This window comes from Nicotiana tabacum, chromosome 24 (assembly GCF_000715075.1).
Source record: "Nicotiana tabacum cultivar K326 chromosome 24, ASM71507v2, whole genome shotgun sequence".
NCBI lineage: Eukaryota > Viridiplantae > Streptophyta > Magnoliopsida > Solanales > Solanaceae > Nicotiana > Nicotiana tabacum.
Window position 1 is genome coordinate 22,901,692 of NC_134103.1, and position 22,968 is coordinate 22,924,659.

Genomic DNA, 22,968 nt, shown 5'->3' on the forward strand with positions numbered 1-22,968 from the left:
ATCTCCCGACAAGTCATATAAGCAGAAAATGATATGGGGGAAGTAGTTAATAGGAAATCGGGACTATTACACTCAAAACGACCGGCCGGGTCGTTACAAAAAAGGACAAGAAAAAGGGACATGCCAATATAGTGGAGAAGAATGATGACATTGATGATCTGTGTTCAATGCTTTTAAGATTGTAACTTAGTTGGAAATCTGAAGGAGTGGCAGATTGACTCTAGAGCCACTCGACATGTTTGTGCTGTCAAAGAAGCATTTGCAACTTGCTCTATTGCTAGTCCCAAAGAAAAGTTTTCCATGGGAAATACTGCAACAGCCAAGATTGAGGGTTATGAGAAGATATTTCTGAAGATGACTTCCGGCAAGGTGTTAACGCTCAACAACGTTCTTCATGTTCCTACTATTAGGAAAAAATTAGTTTCAACTTCTTTACTTGTTAAGAATGGATTCAAATATGTATTTGTATCTGACAAAGTTAGTGTAAGCAAGAATGGTATGTATGTTGGAAAGGGCTACCTCATAGAGGCATAGAGGGCCTTTTCAAACTCAATGTAATGGTTGTTGACAGTATTAATAAAATTTCAGCTTCTTCTTATTTATTGGAGTCGAATGATTTATGGCATATTCGTTTAGGATATGTCAATTACAAAAACCTTATAGAAGTTAATTAATTTAGAAGTATTGCCTAAATTCGAGTGTAATAAATTAAAATATCAAATATGTGTTGAATCTAAGTTTGTCGAACATCCTTATAAGTCTGTTGAAAGGAATTCAAATCCTTTAGACTTAATTCATACTAACATTTATGATATGAAGTCAAGACCATCTCGTGGTGAAAAAAAGTACTTTATAACTTTTATTGACGATTGTACTCTATATTGTTATGTTTATTTGCTTGATAGTAGGGATGAAGCAATTGAAGTATTTAAGCAATATAAGAATGAAGTAGAGAATTAATTTAATAAAAAGATTATAATGATTAGAAGTGATAGGGGTGGAGAATATGAATCTCCTTCTGCAAAAATATGTTCAGAATATGGAATTATCCATCAAACTACTGCCCCTATATACCTCAATCCAATGAAATTGCGGAAAGAAAAAATTAGACATTAAATGAAATGATGAATGCTTTATTAATAAGTTCCGGCTTATCGCAGAGCTTGTGGGGGGGAGCTATCCTTACAGCTAACCGAATACTTAATAGAGTACCCCCACATCAAAATGCAATCTATTCCATATGAAAAATGGAAAGGAAGAAAACCCAACTTGAAATATTTCAAAGTGTGGGGGTGTTTAGTAAAGGTACAAGTACCTTTACCCAAAAAGGTAAAAATCGGACCAAAAACTGTGGATTGTGTTTTTATCGGATATGGTACAAATGGAAAAGCATGTCGGTTTTTGGTTCATAAGTCTGATAATCCTGAAATTCATGTTAATACGATAATTGAATTAGAAAATGCTGAATTCTTTTAAAACATCTATCCGTATAAAACTGAATGCGAATCGTCAAGTGAAAGACCTATACGACCACGAGAAGAACCAAAGGAAAATACTCCAAGTGTAGAGGATCAATGGCATAGCAAATGTCAAAGAACATCTACTTCCTTTGGACCATATTCTGTGACATTCTTGCTTGAATGGCATGCTGAATTTGATCAAGTTTAAGTCTCTATGGACTTAAACAAGCACCCAAATAATGGCATGTTGAATTTGATCATACAATGTTGGTAAATAGGTTTAAAATCAATGAGTGTGACAAATGTGTTTACATTATAAATACCTAAAGTCATGAAGTCATTGTTTGTTTATATATTGATGACATGTTGATAATGAGCAAAGATATGGCAGATATAAATGCTACTAAGCACATGCTAGCTAGAAAATTCGACATGAAAGACTTAGAAGTTGCTGATGTGATCTTAGGAATTAGAATTCACAAGACTCCACAAGGTCTACATTATCACAATCTCACTACATTGAAAAAGTATTTGACAAGTTCAAGTATTTGAATTTCAAGATTGACAAGACTCCAATTGATGCAAGATATGCACTTCAAAAGAATGAAGATGAAAGAGAGTCACAACTGGACTATGAAAAAGTATTGGGAAGTTTGATGTATATCATGAATTGTACGCGACCAGATATAACATGTGTTATTAGTAAACTAAGTCGGTTTACAAGTAATCCCAATCAAATACATTGGATGTAAATGAAACGAGTTTTGGGGTATCTGAAACATACCCAAGACTATGCTCTGCATTATAATAAATATTCCTCCGTGATTGAGGTATATAGTGATGCAAATTGGATCACCGGATGATCTTAAGTTAAATCCACGAGTGGATATGTTTTCACAATTGGGGTGGATCAGTGTCTTGGAAATCATCCAAACAAACGTGCATCGCCTGTTCTACAATGGAATCTGAATTCATAGCTTTAGACAAGGTTGGTGAAGAAGCTGAATGGCTCTAGAATTTCCTGGAAGATATTCCATTTTAGCCCAAACCTTTGACACATATATGTATACATTGTGATAGTCAAGCAGCAATAGGTAGGGCAGGGAGCGTTATGTATAATGAAAAATCTCGTCACATACGACTGAGACACAATGCCGTTAGGCAACTACTCTCTAGTGGTGTTATCACAATTGACTATGTGAAGTCAAGAGATAACGTGTCAGATCCACTTACAAAAGGCCTATCTAGAGATGCAGTTGAAAGATCATCGAAGGGAATGGGTTTAAGGCCTAGGGCAAGTCATCATGGCGGTAACTCTACCTAGTAGACTATAGATCCCAAGAGCTAGGTTCAAAGAGATCAAACAAAGTTATGAATGACGGTTCAACATTATCAAGTAACTCAACCCATTCTCGTGATGAAGACAATGTTCAGGAATCAGGGTAAAGCATTAAGGCTTTTTGATGAGTCAATAAAGCTTAAAGTTTTTTAATGATTTGCTAAGTCTTGCAGGAAATAACCAGATAGTGTGTCTATAGGACTACACGTTTAGAAATCACATATGTGGGTGTGAAGTATAAGCAGCTTCAAGGGGAATGAAAGTAAAGGCCCATTCCCTAAGCACTCATGAAACCAGGAGGTGTTCATAGCTAAAACGAACATAACCATAAGAACTATAGATGGTTAATTATTGATTGTGTGACTTATGTTGGATAGGTATACAACAAAGCTCGACGGTTCAATGATATAAAATCTACCGATTGACTGAGTATATCTGATATATGTTCACTACAAAAACCTACTTATCAGAATTCAATTAATCCTTGCATGTAAATCACACACTCGTCCGTGCATTCCTTTGTCTTATAGCCATTCCCCATTCATGTGGAGAATTATTGGGATTAAAGGTTGGTGAATGAGAAATTGAGGGAAGAAATGTGAAGGGAAAGTGAGCTCCCTTATGCTTTGGAAAGGGAAATTGTCCCACATTGGTGGTGGAAAGTAAAAAGGGAATGTTCTTATATTTAGAAAGCACTTCCCTTGGTATTAAATGGGTTGGAAAGAAGGTAAGCCTCGCGTCGTCACCGTCGTCGCTCGCTCAGTCGGCTTTGTAATGACCCAACCGGTCATTTTGACTTTTAGAACCCTGTTCCCTAAAATAAAACTTCTCGTATGTGCTTTTAATGATTTATGACTTGCGGGGATAGTTGGTTCGGGATTTGGAAGTGTTTGGGTTGAAATTGGAACACTCGGTTCCTTAAGTTGGCTTTAAAAGGCCAAGTTTAACTTCGGTCAATATTTTAAGAAAATGACCTCAGAATAGAATTTTGATGATTCCAACATCTCCGTATGGTGATTTTGGACTTAGGAGCATGTTCGAAATTTTATTTGAAATTTCGTAATTAAATTAGGCTTGAAATAGCTAAAACAAGAATTTAAGTTTGGAAGTTTAACGGGGGAGTTGACTTTTTGATATCGGATTCGGAATCCAGTTTCGAAAATTTTCATAGCTTTATTATGTCATTTATGACTTGTGTACAAAATTTGAGGTCAATTGGACTTGATTTGATAGGTTTCGATATCGAATGTAGAAGTTGGACATTTTAAGTTTCATTAAGCTTGAACTGGAGCATAATTCGTGGCTTTAGCATCGTTTTATGTGATTTGAGGTTTCAAATAGGTTTGTATGATGTTTTAGGACTTTTTGGTATATTTGGTTGAGGTCCCGACGGCCTCGGGTGAGTTTCGAATGGTTAACGGATCAAAAATTGGACTTAAAACAGCTGCTGCAATTTTTCCTTTCTGCTAGAAATTTTGGGTTGTGATCGAGCCCAAATTTAAGCCCAAGATCGAGGACATGATAAATCATGTTGATCTAGATATTGCTATTTTTATTTTATTTATTATTATTGACTCTTAGTGAGTGTCAAAGTCGGTCATCTCGTCTCTACCACTTCGAGATTAGGCTTGATACTTACTGGGTACACGTTGTTTACGTACTCATGCTACACTTTCTGCACTTTTTGTGCAAGATCTGAGAAAGGAACTAGTGGAGGACCTATCATCGCACATCCATGTTATCCAGAGGCATAGTGGTGAGCTGCCGTTCTGCAGCTACCAGTGTCTCTTCTTGTATTTATATTATGTCTATTTTATTTCAGACAGTATTTAGAGTTTTGTATAATCTACTAGATTCTCATACACTTGTGACACCGGGTCTTGGCACACACATTGGTAGAATTTGGAATTGTATTATTTTCTTGGATTTAAGTTAATCGCTATCTTTTCTAGTTTCTTTAATACTGTTAGTAAAATAATAAAATTTCTTATAAAATCATTCTGAAAATAATTGATATATGTTTAATTTATTTGTTGGCTTGCCTAGCTGTAGTGTTGGGCGTCATCACGACCTATAGGTGAAATTGGGTCGTGACAACATGGTATCAGAGCACTAGGTTCACGTAGGTCTCACAAGTTATGAGCAGACCTAATAGAGTCTTACGGATCGGTACGGAGACATTTGTACTTATCTTCGAGAGTCTATAGGGTGTTAGAAAACTACCTTTCTTCATATTCCATCGTGCAATTAATGTAGTACTAAATATCCTTCTCGTATTCCCTCACAGATGGTGAGAACGCGCTCTAATGAGGTTCCAGACTAGGGAAGAGCTACTCCCCCAGTTGCTAGAGACCGAGGCAGAGGCCGAGGGAGAGCTCCAGCCCATGGTAGAGGGTCAGGACGTCCCAGGACTGTTCCAGTTATGCCATCAGTGGGTCCAGTAGAGAACCCTATTGTTGAGGAACAGGATGAGGTGCGTGTGGCAGATCCAGCTCTGGTGGATTTCACATCTGCACCAGGATTCCAGGATGTTATGGGTTGTATGCTGTGGTTCATGGACAATATGACTCATGCAGGTTTATTTCTGGCAGACCTAGCCGCATCCCAGGCGGGCGGGGGGAGCACAGACCCCTACCGTACAGACTCATGGGCAGACAGCTACTGTATATCAGACCCAGGGTGCACTATCCGTAGGTGGAGCCCAGCCAGTGGCAGCAGCTACATCTGAGCCCAGGCCAGCTGTAGCCGCTGATCCGCAGAAACTATTGGACAGATGGACTAGACTTCCTCCTGTCTTTGGGGGTGCGCGACATGAAGATCCCCAGGATTTCATTGATCAGTGCAAGGATAGACTTTACAACATGAGGATATTGGAGTCTCATGGGGTAGACTTTTCTACTTTTCAGCTAGAGGGCAGAGCCCGTAGATGGTGGCAGTCTTATCTTCTTGGCAGACTAGCAGATTCTTCTCCCATGACTTGGGACAGGTTCACCCGTATTTTCTTGGATAGGTATATTCCACCCTCTCAGAGAAAAGAGTTGCGGTTTCAGTTTGAGCAGCTCCAGCATGGTCAGATGTCAGTGACCGATTATAAGGCAAGGTTCTCTGAGTTATCTCGCCATGCACTTATGATACTCCCTACTGAGGCGGAGAGAGTGCGGAGGTTTATTACGGGTTTACATACTGGCATTCAGGCCACTATGGCTCGAGAGGTTGAGATGGGTACTTATTATTAGCTAGTCGTGGAGATAGCCCGCAGGATTTAGGGTGTCTGTCAGCGGAGCCGAGAGCATATTATGAGAGATAAGCGGTTCAGGTATTTTGGAGAGTTCAGAGGTGCTTCATCTGGGGGCAGAGGGCAGTTCGTAAGAGGGCAGTCCAGCAGGCCCCCATATCCAGCACCACCGCCTCCTCGAGGTGCTCTAGTGCGACCCTATCTTAGTGCTATACCAGATAGTTCTTATCGTCCACCAGCTATTCAGGGTCATCCCAATGGGTATTCAGTTCCCCAGGGCCAGACTCTTAGTCAGCAGCCCATCGCACCGAAGAGTTGTTATGAGTGCGGGGACCCCAGTCACATACGGAGATTCTGCCTCAGGCTTCGGGTAAACTAGTGCAACAGGGACAACAGCCTATGATTACCGGACCAGTTGCTCTACCAGTTATTCGACCACCAAGAGGTGGAGGACAGATGGGTAGGGGCCGTCCTAGAGGTGGAGGTCAGCCAGGTGGAGGCTAGCAGTTAGCGCTCCAACTCGATTCTATGCTTTTCCGGCCAGACCAGATGTAGAGGCCTTAGATGCCGTGATTCCAGGCATTATTTCTGTTTGCGGCAAAGATGCCTCAGTATTATTTAATCCAGGATCTACGTATTCATATGTGTCATCTTTATTTGCTCCATTCTTGGGTGTTTCTCGTGAGTCCTTGAGTACTCATATTTATGTATCCACTCCTGTGGGCAATTCTGTTGTTGTGAACCAGATCTACTGGTCCTGTATTATTACATTCTTTGGTTATGAAACTAGAGCGGATCTCATATTTCTTGAGATACCGATTTTAAAATTATCCTGGGTATGGACTGGTTATCTCCATATCATGCTATTCTAGATTGTCATGCCAAGATGGTTACATTGGCTATTCCAGCATTGCTTAGGCTGGAGTGGAAGGGTTTGTATGTTAGTTCATTTAATCTAGTTATTTCTTTTATGAAGGCTCAACACATGGTTGAGAAGGGTTGTTTAGCTTATCTAGCCTATGTTCGGGATACTACTACAAAGACTCCGGCTATTGATTCAGTGCCTGTAGTTCGGGAGTTCTCCAATGTATTTCCTTCAGATCTTCCAGGTATGCCACCTGATCGTGATATTGATTTCTGTATTGACTTGGCTCCAGATACCCAGCCTATATCTCTCCCATCGTATCACATGGCTCCGAAAGAATTGAAAGAATTGAAATACCTAGTTGAGGAGTTACTATCCAAATGGTTCGTCAGACCTAGTGTATCGCCTTGGGGTGCACCGGTATTATTTGTGAAGAAGAAGGATGGAACAATGCGGATGTGTATTGATTATCGGCAATTAAACAAAGTCACTATTAAGAACAAGTACCCGTTGTCGCGTATTTGATGATCCATTTGACCTGTTGCAGGGTGCTAGGGTGTTCTCTAAGATCGACTTGAGGTCGGCGTACCATCAGTTGAAGATTCGGGATTCCGATGTTCCGAAGACTACTTTTCGGACTAGATATGGTCATTATGAGTTTTTGGTGATATCCTTCGGTTTAACTAACGCCCCGGCAGCATTTATGGATCTGATGACAGGGTATTCATGCCATATATTGATTCGTTTGTCATTATCTACATTGATGACATTTTCATCTACTCGTGCAGTAAGTAGGATCATGAGCAGCATAGGAGAGTAGTGCTTCAGACATTGCGGGAACAAAAGCTATATGCTAAGTTCTCTAAATGTGAGTTTTGGCTATAGTCTGTAGCATTTTTGAGGCATATTGCATCGGGCGAGGATATTAAGGTTCATCCCAAAAAGATTGAGGCAGTTCAGAATTGGCATCGTCCCACTTCGGCGACTGAGATCAGGAGTTTCCTAGGTTTAGCAGGTTATTATCGTCGGTTCGTGGAGGGATTTTCATCTATTGCGACACCTTTGACCAAATTAACCCAAAAGGCTGCTCCATTCTGATGGTCCGATGATTGTGAGGTGAGCTTTCAGAAGCTCAAGACAGCATTGACTACAGCACCAGTGTTAGTGTTGCCTTCCGGTTCAGGGATGTATACATTGTATTGTGACGCTTCACGCATTGGCTTGGGATGTGTATTAATGCAGGAAGGGCGAGTTATTGTATATGCTTCATGTCAGCTGAAGCCCCACGAGAAGAATTATTCGGTACATGATTTGGAGTTAGATGTGATTGTTCACGCTCTAAAGATTTGGAGGCATTATCTTTCTGGGGTGTCTTGTGAATTTTACACTAATCATCACAGTTTGCAGCATTTGTTCAAGCAGAGGGACCTAAGATTGAGGCAGCGCAGATGGCTGTAATTACTGAAAGAAAATGATATTACTATCCTCTATCATCCGGGCAAAGCAAATGTGGTTGCATACGCCTTGAGTAGAAAGGCAGAGAGTATCGGTAGTTTGGCTTTCATTTCAGTAGAGGAGAGCCATTAGCTTTGGATATTCAGTCCTTGGCCAACAGACTTGTGTGGATGGATATTTCAGAGCCTAGTCGAGTTCTTGCATGTGTTGTAGCTCAGTATTTACTATTTGAGCAGATCAATGCTCGCCAGTATGATGATCCATACTTAATGGTTCTTCGAGAAACGGTACTACGGGGTGGTGCCAAGGAAGTTACTATTGGAGCAGATGGTGTTCTGCGACTCCAGGATCATCTATGTGTTCCTAATGTGGATGGACTGAGGAAAAAGATCCTAGAGGAAGCACATAGTTCTCGGTATTCTATTCATCCAGGTGCTACGAAGATGTATCATGACCTGAGGCAGCATTTTTTGTGGCGATGAATGAAAAAGGACATAGTTGAGTATGCAGCTAGGTGTCTAAATTGCCAGCAAGTTAAATATGAGCACTAGAGGCCAGGTGGCCTACTTCAACAGATGACTATACCAGAGTGGAAATGGAAACGCATCACTATGGAATATGTAGTTGGGTTGCCGCGGACCTTGCGGAAGGTTGATGCAGTTTGGGTCATTGTTGACAGGTTAACCAAATCGGCACATTTTATTCGGGAAGAAGGGCAAGTTGAGCCCAAGGTTTATAGGCCCATTTGAGGTGTTGAGACGAGTTGGGGAGGTTGCTTATGAACTTGCATTTCCTCCCAGTCTATCGGGAGTTCATACGGTTTTCTATATATCTATGCTCCGAAATTATCATGCCGACCTGTCATGTGTTGGACTTCAGCACAGTTCCACTAGATAATACTTTGGGCTATGAAGAAGAACCAGTTGCCATTGTTGATAAACAGGTTCACCAGTTGAGGTCCAAGAGGATTTCTGCAGTAAAAGTCCAGTGGAGGGGCCAACCAGTCGAGAAAGCGACTTGGGAGGCTGAGGAAAATATGCGGAGCAGATATCCACACTTATTCGGCACTCCAGGTACAATTCTAAACCTGTTCGAGGACGAACGTTTGTTTAAGAGGTGGAGAATGTAATAACCCAACTAATCATTTTGACTTTTAGAACCCTGTTCCCTAAAATAAAACTTTTCATATGTGCTTTTAATGATTTATGATTTGCGGGGATGGTTGGTTCGGGATTTCAAAGTATTTGGGTTGAAATTGGAACACTTGGTTCCTTAAGTTGGCTTTAAAAGGCCAAGTTTGACTTCGGTCAACATTTTGAGAATATGACCCCGAAATAGAATTTCGACGATTCCAATAGCTCCGTATGGTGATTTTGGACTTAGGAGCGTGTTCGAAATTTTATTTGGAAGTCCGTAGTTAAATTAGGCTTGAAATGGCCTAGGCCGAGGATCGAAGCCACGATCGAGACCGAGGATAGAGGCCATAATCGAGGCCGATATCGAGGCCATGATCGAGGTCATGATCGAGGCCGAGGATCGAGGTCATGATCGAGGGCTGCCTGGGTAGAATTATAAAATAGGGCATGAGCAGAGGCGATTTTTGATAGATTTTCAAGGAAAAGATATTGGGGTAAGAGATTCTAACTCGGATTTGGTCAATATACACGAATATATTATTTTTTTCACCATTTAATTAGTGTTTTGAGATTGAAATTTGGGAAATTTTTAGAAATCTCATAGAAACGAATTTTTGAGATTTCGGTATCGGTTCGGAGTCGGATTTGAGTGAAACTGGTATGGTTGGACTCGTAATTGAATGGCTTGTTAGATTTCGTAACTTTTGCCGGATTTCGAGACATGGGCCCCATGGATGAATTTTTAATTAATTTCGGATTGTTATTAAAACATATGTAGTATTTTCTTATGGAATTGATTCCTATATTTTTTTAGTGATTGTATCGAATTATTTTGGCTAGATTCAAGCCATTCAGAGTTGGATAATCGAGGAAAAGGCCTTCTAGTAGATTAAATTGGAGCAAATTGAGGTAAGTCTCTTGTCTAATCTTGTGAGGGAAAAATTACCACATAGGTAATTAAATTAATAATTGTTGCTAATTGTGGGGGCTACGTACACACGAGGTGACGAGAGTCCGTGCGTAGCTACTATTAATGCTAAAATTCTGGTAGTTTAGGACTCAAAGCATGAATTACTTGTGTAAATTATATTCTTTATTTAATCGGATTATTTGATATATTTGATATATATTGTGAATTGTTAGGGAATAATATTAAAGATGAAAATCTCATATGCTTAATTTTCTGTTTAAATTAACTAATTATTAAAAGAAATTATTTATTCTCTTGAATTGATTTTATAATAAATATAATCTCTTCCCGGAGGTACATAAGAAAATGTCATCCTTTCTTGTAGAGCGGGCCAAACGCCTCGGCATGATAGATACATCTATGGATCGCGCCGCATGTCCCTCAACAGTGTACATGACACTCTGGATCGGGCCGTACGACCTCGGCAGAAGTCGTGCCTAATAATAAAAATTATACGATTCTTTGATAGTTTATTACAGCTTGTGAAGCTAATTGATAAATTGAAAATCTTTGGAATTTAAAGAATTAATTATCTCTGCTTGCTAAGAAAATTATTGTTATTCTTGTAAATGAGGCTAATTGATAAATTAGAAATTTATTAGAATTGAAGTAATTTAATTAATATATCGAAAATTGTTGCATTTGAAGGAATTTAATTATTTCTGCTGGTTAAAAAAAATTATTGTAAATTCTATAAATCATGTTGATCTAGATATTACTATTTTTATTTTATTTATTATTATTGACTCTTAGTGAGTGTCAAAGTCGTCCATCTCGTCTCTACCACTTCAAGATTATGCTTGATACTTACTGGGTAATCATTGTTTATATACTCATGCTACACTTGCTGCACTTTTTGTACAGGATCTGAGACAGACACTAGTGAAGGACCTATCATCGCACATCCACGTTATCCAGAGGTGTAGTGGTGAGCTGCCTTTCTGAGCCGTTATGCAGCTACCAGTATCTCTTATTGTATTTACATTCTGTCTATTTTATTTCAGACAGTATTTGGAGTTTTATATAATCTACTAGATGCTCATACATTTGTGACACCAGGTCTTGGCACACACATTGGTAGAATTTGGAATTGTATTATTTTCTTGGATTTAAGTTAATCGGTATCTTTTCTAATTTCTTTAATATTGCTAGTAAAATAATAAAATTTCTTAGAAAATCATTCTGAAAATAATTGATATATGTTTGATTTATTTGTTGGCTTGCCTAGCTGTAGTGTTGAGCGCTATCATGACCTATAGGTGAAATTGAGTCGTGAGAGGCTTCGAATTCGAATTTGGTCAAAGATCGATTGATTGATTAATCTTTTTGGATAAAATTTCTTTCAACTATTTAATTAATTATTGAAAAGTCAACCCGGAATAACCCAGGACCCGCGCGCGATGCCACCCGGTATGTTTCTTTCCCGGATTATTTTTTAAATTTTTTTCCCGGAATATTTTGAACGTTCCCACCTGTTCCAACAACCATGGCTGATTCTGAAAGGTTACAAACTTTACAAAAATAATGCTAGAAAATGGCTATAAATATGTCTTGATCCCACAATCTTTCGTTACGAAATTTTCTGAACTTCTTTTCCTTCTTCTGCACAATTAAAATTCCAGTGTGATTTACAGCCATTAAGTGGTTCGCTGTTCACCAGCGTTTTTGGTACCGATACTCTGGTTAGTTAAAATTATTTTATCCTGGGAGGATAATATTCCAACACCTCGGGTACTTGAGGAACAATTTTCTTAAGGACACACTGTGCATTCAGTGGGCTCGATTTCATTCTAAAAATTATTTTCTGATTCTGGTTTCTGACAATATCCAGTTTCTGCCTTATTTCTATTTTTCTTATTTTTGTTATGTGTTAGAGAAATTTGCTGTTTCGTAATATTATATTATAGTAATACAATTTTGACTAACACTTTTACATACAGTCGGAAAGTCTCTTAGGCGCGACTGCAGTTCTTTGTGGTAGGATTTTTCTTATTAGAAAAAAGTCCCATTTTCTTTTGCATTGCTTTGACTTTTGATTAAAATTAAAAGTGGAAGGATATATACCATCCAACCAACATCTTTAGCTGTAACTTTTGTCATACCTTGTACATATATATATAAAGAAATTCACTAAATATTTATAAGTTTTTTATTGTGAACCTTGTTATGATTGTAATATTAATTTGAGGTTATTGGAGGCATCCATAAACTTTAAATCCTGAATCCACCTCTGTGCACTCCATGAGAAAGAGATTTTCTACTTTTGCATATGACCAATTTGCTTAGCAAACCACAAACTACCTGAAGCAGATTTGATCCAAATTATCTATACTTCTGGCTTTCCTTCTTCTTCTAACGTACGTACAGGAAAAAAAAAGTTTGCAAAAAGAAATCTTTATTTAAAAAAATCTAAAACGAAGGAGAATCGTGGATTCAACGAGTTCCACAAGTTAGAGACAAATTATCGCATATTGAAAGAAATGACTGAAGGACAAGTACATCTCATAAAATTTCATCTCTCTGACCAAATGGATAAATTGGTTAGGATAGTAATCAGTCTTTAATTAAAAAGGACGAAATGCCTTCAATGATCAGTGAATAAACCTGGTCGGAAATATCACATGTCATAATAATGGTTTTACAGTTTATAACATATTGCTGGCTTTTCAAATGTCAATTTGTATAATAATTGTTTTACAGTTTAACATATAGCTAGCTTTTCGTGCAGGAAAAAAAAAGAATTTATAGCTAAAACTAACGATAGATTCGGTCTGTCGCTAATTTTAGCTCCCGCTAAAATTCATTTCCTAAATTCTTAGTTATGGTAGTTTCTATATACAGATCGAAATTCATCACTAATACATTGCTAATTCTAATATAATGTAGACACCCTGCTCTAATGCAAATATTAGTGGCGTCTTTCACGGCTCGAACCCATGACCTATAGGTTACACAGAGACACTCATGATCTATAAATCACACTCTATAGTGAATAATATAGATGACATGTAAATTATGCGTTCCCTTTACTATTTCGAAGAATCTATTTTTTTTCAACTTCAAAGAATCTAGTTAATAGAGATGGTAATGGAGCTGGACGGATTTAAGTTTATAATTAGAACGATTTGTACATTAGGGACAAATTATATTCCCAACTCAAAGAAAATATAAGTTGCGAACTCATTTGGTGACTTTATATAATTATTGATCAAAATTAAACTATCTATATACTTGTTGCTTTCCTTCTTCTTCTAACGTACATACATATGTTCCATCCTTTTTCATGATTAAGCTCTCAAAGATAGTTCCTGTTTCGCCAATAATAATAATAATAATAATAATAATAATAATAATAATAATAATAATGCCCTAATGTCACACACCGTATAGGAGTGGGGTGGATGAAATGGAGGCTAGCGTCTGGTGTCCTATGTGACAGGAAGGTGCCTCCGAAACTTAAAGGAAATTTCTATAAAGTGGTGGTTAGACCGGCCATGATGTATGAGGCAGAGTGTTGGCCAGTCAAAAATTCTCATACCCAGAAGATGAAAGTTGCAGAGATGAGGATGCGAAGATGGATGTGCGGACACACTAAGCTAGATAAGATTAGGAATGAAGATATTCGGGTGAAGGTGGGCGTGGCTCCCATGGAAGACAAGATGCGAGAAGCTAGGCTTAGATGGTTCGGGTACGTGAAGGGGAGAAGCATGGATGCACCGGTAAGGAGGTGTGAACGGCTGGCCTTGACGAGTATGAGAAGAGGTAGAGGGCGATCTAAGAAATATTGGGGAGAGGTGATCAGGCAGGACATGATGCGGATGCAGATTTCCGAGGACATGGCCCTTGATAGAAAGTTATGGAGGTCGAGCATTAGGGGTTGTAGGTTAGGAGATAGGAGGCTAGTATGATAGTGTTTTGTTTTAGGCTGCTAGTGGCTCCAGTTGTGTTCTTAATACTTCATTAGGGTCGTAAGTTATGTTTTAGCATGTTTAGTGGCCCTTTGTATACATATTATTCCCTTGCGTCTGTAGTACTGTGCCTTTGTTACTGCTTAGTGTTACTACTTTGCTCTCTATTTTCTGATTATTGTGTTGCTAGTGTTATCTTTCTGGATTCCGTTGCTGTTACTGATACACTGTCTCTTTCCTTCTTGTGCCGAGGGTCTACCGGAAATAGCCTCTCTACTCATCCAGAGTAGGGGTAAGGTTTGCGTACACACTACCTTCCCTAGACCCCACTTGTGGGATCTCACTGGGTTGTTGTTGTTGTTGTTGTAATATCGATGCTGAAAAAAATCTTTACTTTTGAAAAATCCCGAGGACAAGGAGAGTGATGAGCGAGAGTTGATTACCGTAGCTATTAAAAGAAAGCATATATTTAATTGACTTAATTATGTATTCAACACGTCTTGTCACATGCCTTGCTGATTCGATCTCTTTCATGGTTCAGATACCTGAAAATTCTTTTTATAATTAGGTGGTAGTGAGATTTAGAACCTTTGCCTGCTCTGATACATGTTGGAACGTGTGGCCATCTCATTTAACTAGGGGTGCTTATCGGGCGGATTGAGCAGATATTTATACTAACGGTTTGGCTTAGCGGTTATCAGTTTATAAATATAGTAACATCTCCTTTGTCTTTGCTATAATTCTGGATGAAGTAAATGAAGCCCTATGTATTGAAAACTGAACTAACCGAGTAAAACTAAAAAATAGAAATTGAACCCAATAAATATAGATCTCTTGTAAAAAAAGACATAAACTAAACACAAATTTATAAAGGACTACAAAAATCAATTCTCCTGACTAACCATAGTGTGGCAAGTTGTTGCTACCATTAGATTATCCATTGTTTCATTTCTGTTTAAGCTTGGATGGAGCTGATTCTTGTCTTCGGTTATATGAAGATTATGCAACTGTATTTGTTACAAGCAGTACTCCATGAGCAATTTTGAGACATAAGTAGTATGTTTCTCCACCTATTTCTAGGCAATGAAAAGCACACTGCATTGAACTGTAGTTGTTAAGTAACTTCTCCTTGCACCACCCTAGGACTAGTTCAAACTCCAATTTTAAACTTTTATTTAGTTTTTCACCTAATTTCCCGAAATTGTTATGCTTATTTACGTGTATAGATCTTTTTGTATATATGGAATGGGACTCCCTTAAGTACTATGTTAAAACTGAACTAACTGAGTAAGCTTAAATTTCTTGACTTTACTTTGTCTTTGCAAATCAAATTCATTCAAAGTTGGAGTGCGTGTAGTATTTGTGCGACAGAATTATCTATGACCTTTAGCTTAAATCATATGTACTTGTATATATGGAAGTAGCAGACTAGCAGTACTACTCTGCCCCAACTAACTTTGGTTCGATCCTACATCAAGGTCTACATTTGTTACCGGATCATGGCGGGTTTCATATACCTTGGACCGACCAATAAATAAATCTTTATATACATAGAGGTAAAAGTGTAAATATAAAAAATTTTAACGGGTTAACGGTTTATACGATAAGAAAATTGAGTAATCCGCTCCCAAATCGTTAAGCCGTTAATTATAAAAATTCAATCCGTTCACCAACCATTACCCCAATAATTCAATACGAATAAGCGAATAAGCCATTTTTGTGGTTCGGTTAACGGTTACGATTCGATTTTGAACAACCCTACATTTAACAATTTAAGCTGTTAGAGAAAGCAGAAATATATTTACTTAATTATATTATGTCTTCAACATAACTAAACCGTTCCAATTAGTGGAGTTTTAACTTGTGAGATGTTTAAGGAGGGATAATATATAGATTAGACAAATACTCTATCTGATTAATTATAAAGTATGTGACCATCTAATATAAAAGTTTAACATGTTAGAGATAACATATTTTTATCTATTTAATTATGTCTTTAACACGCACCCGCCACGTGCGAGCTTATGAGTGACGGTGAGAATTGAACTTATAACCAAGTTAAAGTGTGTGACCATCTCATATAAAAAATCTCATTTAAAAATTTAATTAAGATATGAATCGTCATTCTTAATTAAGAAGTATAAAACTTTAAAAGACCAATAATATGGACCAGATGCAATAATAATTTTAATCTAATCATACTTAATTAAAGTAAGATAGGCCAGCTTCAAATTCAGTGTACTATATGACCGGCTGCCAAAATTGCGTGCATGCATGCAAAAGTCATACTTGCGAAATCGTATTTATGCGTTTGTACAATAATGAAAAAGCAATGCGCTTTACGGTATATACCCTCCATGTTCCCTCTTGTTAATGGATTTACGACACTTCAAACTAAGGCTGGCAACTGGGTCGGGCCGGGACAGTGAGTTGGGACCGTTTGGTCCGTTAGAGGTGGGCTCGTGCCGGTTTCGTGAGCCGATTTTTAGCTAGGAACCGTAAGGACCGGGCCCGTTTGGCCCGCCAAGAGATCGGGACAGGTGGGCCGGTTTTTAGCTAGAAACCGTTAGGACCGGACCGGATCCTTGGCGGGCCAAACTGTCCCAACAAATATATTTAAAAAATAAAAAAAAAAACCGTTTAGCTTTTGAAAAAAGTAGTCGTTGAATATTTAAAAAATAGTCGTTTGGTATTTAAAAAATATAAAGCCATTTAACCCCCCTCCCCAAATAATATTTAACCCCAAACCTTTTTTTTTTTTGATAAATAAAAGATTTTTATTACCAGTGAACTGTCTGTATAGAAAGAAAGAAAACCAATCTAGTTGTTGGACATGAAGCCCCAACATCAGAAGAACTTCACAAACTAAACCATACTACCAGCCTCACCTATTTATCTACACCCCTATCCAGCGACATTTATCTTAGTTCTAAGGATAAAAATTAAGTAGATCAAGCTTCCTAGCCAATCTTGCCTTGACAACACTACAACAGACTTCTTAGATGATTTGCTTCACAATACCCTTTATTCTTTTATTTTTCTTACAAAATCAATATCAATCTATCAAAATCTCTATTTAATTTTTTTTTCTATACTAGCTACAATTATTTATTTTATCAAAAAAAATAGTGAAAAAATTGTGAGGTTGCTACTATTGCTTAATTTATTCCAGAAAATAGTCAAAAAATATTTAGGTTGTTCAATTTGTGAAAAAAATTGTGAAGTTGGTGAATTGGAGCCTTCAAGTCTTCAACGATAATCAATTTTTAACAAGTTGTTCGTCAATTCGGTAAACTCGTTCCAACTCCTTCTTCTTCTGATTCTCAATCTTCTAAAAGAACTACAGGAGTAGGAAGACTTAGTGTTAGGGCGGGGTTTAGGAGTTCTTTTAGTTCTAGTAGTAATAATTTTTTACAACTAAATGAGTTTGAAGTTTATTTATCGCAGCAACTTAAGGAAGTGAATCCTGACGACACCTTTGATATTTTGCAATGGTGGAAGGACAAAGAAAAATACTTTCCGGTTCTTTCAAGGATGGTCCGAGATATTTTAACTATTCAAGCTTCAATAGTGGCACCAGAGAGCGCTTTCAGTCAAGAAAGATTTTAAATCGGTGATCATAGACAGTCTATGAGGGATAACTTGGAAAAATTAGTACTTTTCAGAGATTGGATCCTTTCAGAAAGAAGAAATTTTGGACTTGTTGAATCACAACCAAAGGTAGACGAAGCTTACGAAGAAATGCTAGCTGAACTTACTAAGGATGCTGCTTCGCCCGACAATGAAAGCGGCGATGAACAAGCTACTTTTCCTCCACCACCAACGAAACTTCCTCCGAACTTTGATGAATTTATGAAGTTTGTAAGAGATAGCATGTAACTTGTATGAATAAAAATTAGTATGTAACTTGTATTTTGGCACTTTTTGATTAGTTCATTTTTCTTCTCAATGGTGGTATTAGCACCTTGTTGTGCTCATTCCATAGGGGTGAGGAAGACTAAGAAAGATAATATTGTCATATATTTTATTGCTATAATAAAATTACAAGGCATTGCTTTGAATATTGTTTTACAATATTTTTGTCTTTAAATTTGAATTAAAATATTAGGTCATTATTCTATAATAAAATTACAAGGCATTGCCTTAGCTGTTTTTTTAACATCTTTTTATCTCTAAGTTCTATTTAATTTTACAAAAACAAATTACTGCTTAGCCGTTGGGCCCATTTAGTCTGTTTGGATAGCGGGCCCGGCCCGTTTAGCACCGGACCATGAGTTCGTGGGCCCGATCCCGAAAAAAAGCATGTTTAGTCCGGGATAGTTTAGCCCTTTTATTTAATTAGGTACCGGGATCAGTCCGAGACCGCGGCCCGCGAGACCGGCCTGTTTGGGGGCCGAGCCGGCCCACTTGCCACCCTTACTTCAAACCTCTCATTTGTTTTATTTTTTTCAAATTTCATATAACAAATTACCAACTCTTGTTGTTATGTATTTGGAATCATTAATCACAATTTACTTCACATTTATATGATAGTGTGAAAAGAGTAAATGCCTAACAGATGATGCCATTTAAATTAAATGTTGCAGTATTATTTTGAAGAATCTAGTTAGGTTTGTTACTCCCATTTAAATTCTAGCTTGCTAAACATTATTAGGCCATATAGGTCACCCGGTGTACAATGGTAAAAATTTATCCGTACTAGATATTTATACCAAGTCAGTAAAAACATGACATATGTTTGCACATTCAGTTAATGTAATCTTCACATTAATGTACAACTCTATAACATCAATAAATGTGATCTTCACATTTTTATTTGAATTATTTGCCATGGCAAGAATTTGTGCGTTATTCTTTTGTCTTGTTCTAGTGATCGTATAGAGTATGTGATTGGTATTTGGATCCCATTTGTACCTAATATTAATGTACAAACTGTTCTTATGTAGTATTGGCTCTAAGTCCTTTCTTTCTAATTGGTCCACCCTAGTCAACACCAATTAGATTACAGGTCGAAAATTTTAACTTCTCCCGAGATAATTTAACTTTCAATTGGTCAAACGTAATACTTTGTCTACCTCAATTATTTAACATAGTTTGAATAGATGCGGAGTTTAAAGAAAATGGAAAATAACTGACACATGTTAAATATGAATAAAATACCGAACTACCCATGTGATAAACAATATTTTTTTTGTATTAAGTGGATTCGTGACGCAATTGACAAAAAACAGTTAAGATTGCAAATAGTATTTCTTTAAAAGGAAAATTAGATTTTTTCATACATATATATATACGCACACATACATACAGGAGAAGTAATAACAGAATTATGATTCAGTTGTTGATTTATCAATTCGAAGCCCTGTTACAAATACCAAGATGACGTACGTTGTCCATATATAGCCGACCCCTACGGATGCAAAGGGAAAATGATGTGCACTAGTCATATATAAAATAATGTTGATATCTGATCCACGTGGTTAGAGTCCCACGTCATAAATGTGTTGAGATGTGAAGATATATTATACTAGCGCTTAATTAGTTCTAGGAATTTTTAAGCAGTAATATAAACAACATATGCCCGCAAGGGTTGAGTTGGTTGTGAGTGATATCCTATATTGGAGACTTAGAGATCGTTTTTCCTAACCAACAGTCTCCTCATGGTTCGTCGCACCGCTGCCTAGTTACTGCAATTCATATCTCTTGTGCGGTTTGTGAGTTATTGTACAATGAGCAAATTATCTAATGCACACCCGAAAGATAGCGGCTGCGAATTTTCCTAGAAAATTTCAAAAAAATATAAACAACATATTGTCCTATGTCTAGATGGTCAAACTTATACCATTGGAAAACTATCATTTGCTCTATTTTATGATATACAGGGCCAGTTATAAATCTTACCTGGTTAACGAGTCTTTAAACTGCCTTTAAAAATTGTTGTTAGTGTCAAACAGGAACATTTTTGGGTTTTTTTCACACTCAACTGCTATTTCATTATAATTTATGTGGTGACTGGTGACCATATAAACATATTGCATTTGTAATGGGTCTATTTTTTCAGAGAAACTAATTTTGTTATGGGTTGCATTAACTTGTTCGACAGTGGGACAACAGAACTTAACATCAAGCTGCTGGCAAGAAAGCATTATCCTCAAAATTGCAGAAAAGACCTAAACTCTGTACTGAGTGCATATAATATGAAGACCTTAAATTTGTGTCTCTAGCATCGACACTATACTTGAAGAGTTAGACGTTGCATGGCTTGAGAAATTATGGAGCTAGCGTATATGATGTCACATGTAACCATAACTGGGGAGAAAAATAAATGTCGACGAAAATGATAAATGAACATGAGTTTCCTATGGTGATGACAAGTGATATGAATCTTGAGCTATCCAAATTAGGGTCATATGGTGACGTGTGTTAGTAATTTGTATTCAAAAATATATTCAAAAATAGAAACAATGTAAAACCAGAAATGTAGAAGAACAGAATTAATCCAAACCCACTGAATTCATAGTGTTTCATTAAGGAACTTAATCCCCTCCTAGTACCCGAGGTTTAGGATTATTTTCTCCCAAGATAGAACGGATTACCCTCATTGGTATAGCGGTATGTCAAACCCCAGTGACCAACGGACTCAAAGATCAGTAGCAAATCACACTTACTGCTTTCTTTCTGTTAAAAATAATGTAGAAGGAAAAGGGAGAAATCAGAATTTCCATGTTTGCAAGGTACCTAGATACTTGCAATGAAATGGATTCTTAGATACTTGCAAGGTACTTCAAACACATGTTTGGAGTTTGGGAGAAATACTAACACTTTGGTTGATTTTGTAGACTCAGATTATGCAGGTGATCTTGACAAAAGAAGATCACTAACAGGCTATATATTTTGCATTGGTAGTTGCACTATCAATTGGAAAGCTGCATTACAACATGTAGTAGCTTAATCTACTACCGAAGCAGAATATATGGTAGTGACCGAGGCGATCAAAGAAACCTTATGGTTAAAGGGTCTATTTACTGAACTCAGTTCACACCAAGGTGGTATTACCATTTTCTGCGATAGTCAAAGTGCCATTCACTTGACTAAAGATCAGATGTATTATGAAAGGACGAAGCATATCGATATCAAGTATCACTTCATCAGAGAAACTATTGTTGAAGGAAAAGTCTCTATTCAGAATATCAACACTAGAGACAATCCTGCTGACATGTTCATGAAACCTCTTCCAGTTGTCAAGTTTAAGCTTTGCTTAAACTTGATTGGCATTTATGAAGAATGATTTCGCCCACTGGGGCTTTAGCGGAGAAGGAGAAGAAATTTTATTATATCAGCCAAAACCAGTCCAAGATAGAGATTTATAATATATGTGGCCTACTTTTGGCCATAGGTTATATGCCTTGTTGGCTTCTGTATAGTCTTTCATTGGTCACCTTGTTGGATAATAATTCTATGTCCATTCATTAAAGGCCTTGTTGGCTAAAGATATTCCATACGTGACCATCCTATTTTCTTATAAATAGTTTATCAAATGTCTATATCAGATACACCAAAGTTTGAGACAAACGTCTCTCGCCTTTCCTTTCTTTCATTATAGAGGTTTTGTAAGAGAGTTGAGTGTTAGGAAACACTTGTATGAACCTTTTCTTTGGAGTGATCTTGTGAGGTTATTCTCTTGGGGTATTTGGAATTAATTAGAGTATTTACTCTAATTTTGTATTCTTGTTGCTATAATGAAATTGTTCCCCTCCGCTTGTGGACGTAGGTCACACTGACCGAACTACGTTAAATTGGTGCCTTCTTTATATGCTTTAAATACCATTATTATCAGCTTGCATTGTTTTTGTTATTGTCATTATAATATTATTTGGCTAAATTCTGCACTACCTGGGTTCCGATCTTTGGTATATAAAACATTGTTTTATGTTTTTTGTAGCAATATTGAAGCTGAAAAGGATGAAAAGGCAACCAAAACTCAACCAAATAGTCAAAAGATGCTGAAGTTCTGCGGGCGGAATAAGACATGCTCCTAGTTCGCGCATAACTGATTCGAGAGCTGAACGTCAAGTATGAAGATTCCACTATTGCAGGTGCCCAAGACAAGTTCTCTACCCGTCTACCGTATGCAAATTAAAGTTCTGAGCAGGAAAATTGGACCATTGCTACCGTAAGCGAGGAAGTCTAGTTGCAACCGTGCACACAAAAAAACATCAGAGAGGTGCAAAATAACTTTTGCTACTGCTGTTGGTGAACTTTAGTTTCTGAGGCCACACTACTCCAGTTCCTGCCAGCTCGATCACCAACGAACACGTACAAAAGATCTGCAGGCGGTGCTAGCATGCCTCGGTGCACACACAATTCTGGCGGCCATGGTAAGTATAAGTCAAAATCCAAACCTATAGATACCCATGTAAGGCTCTATTTTGGAGGACGACTTCGGAAAGGATGTTAGACTTTTAGAGAGTTTAATTTCCTACTTTTCTTAGGTTAGTTTATAGAGGATCAGCCCTAATTTTCATTGTTGAAGAAGGAAGACAATTTCATCAAGCTTTTGAAGTTAAGATTCAATTTTCAGATTTTCTTCTATTTCATAA

General features: G+C 37.5%; 1 protein-coding gene across 1 annotated transcript in view; it reads left to right on the plus strand.

Annotated features, from left to right (window-relative positions):
- Positions 1-5,221: 5,221 nt before the first annotated feature.
- The window catches only part of LOC142178060 (mitochondrial uncoupling protein 3-like), a 31,435-nt gene continuing 13,688 nt past the window's right edge, over positions 5,222-22,968 (plus strand). Inside the window, exon 1 of the mRNA XM_075247382.1 lies at positions 5,222-5,375. Within this exon, the coding sequence (XP_075103483.1) occupies positions 5,222-5,375 (154 nt within the window). The remainder of the gene's footprint in view (positions 5,376-22,968) is intronic.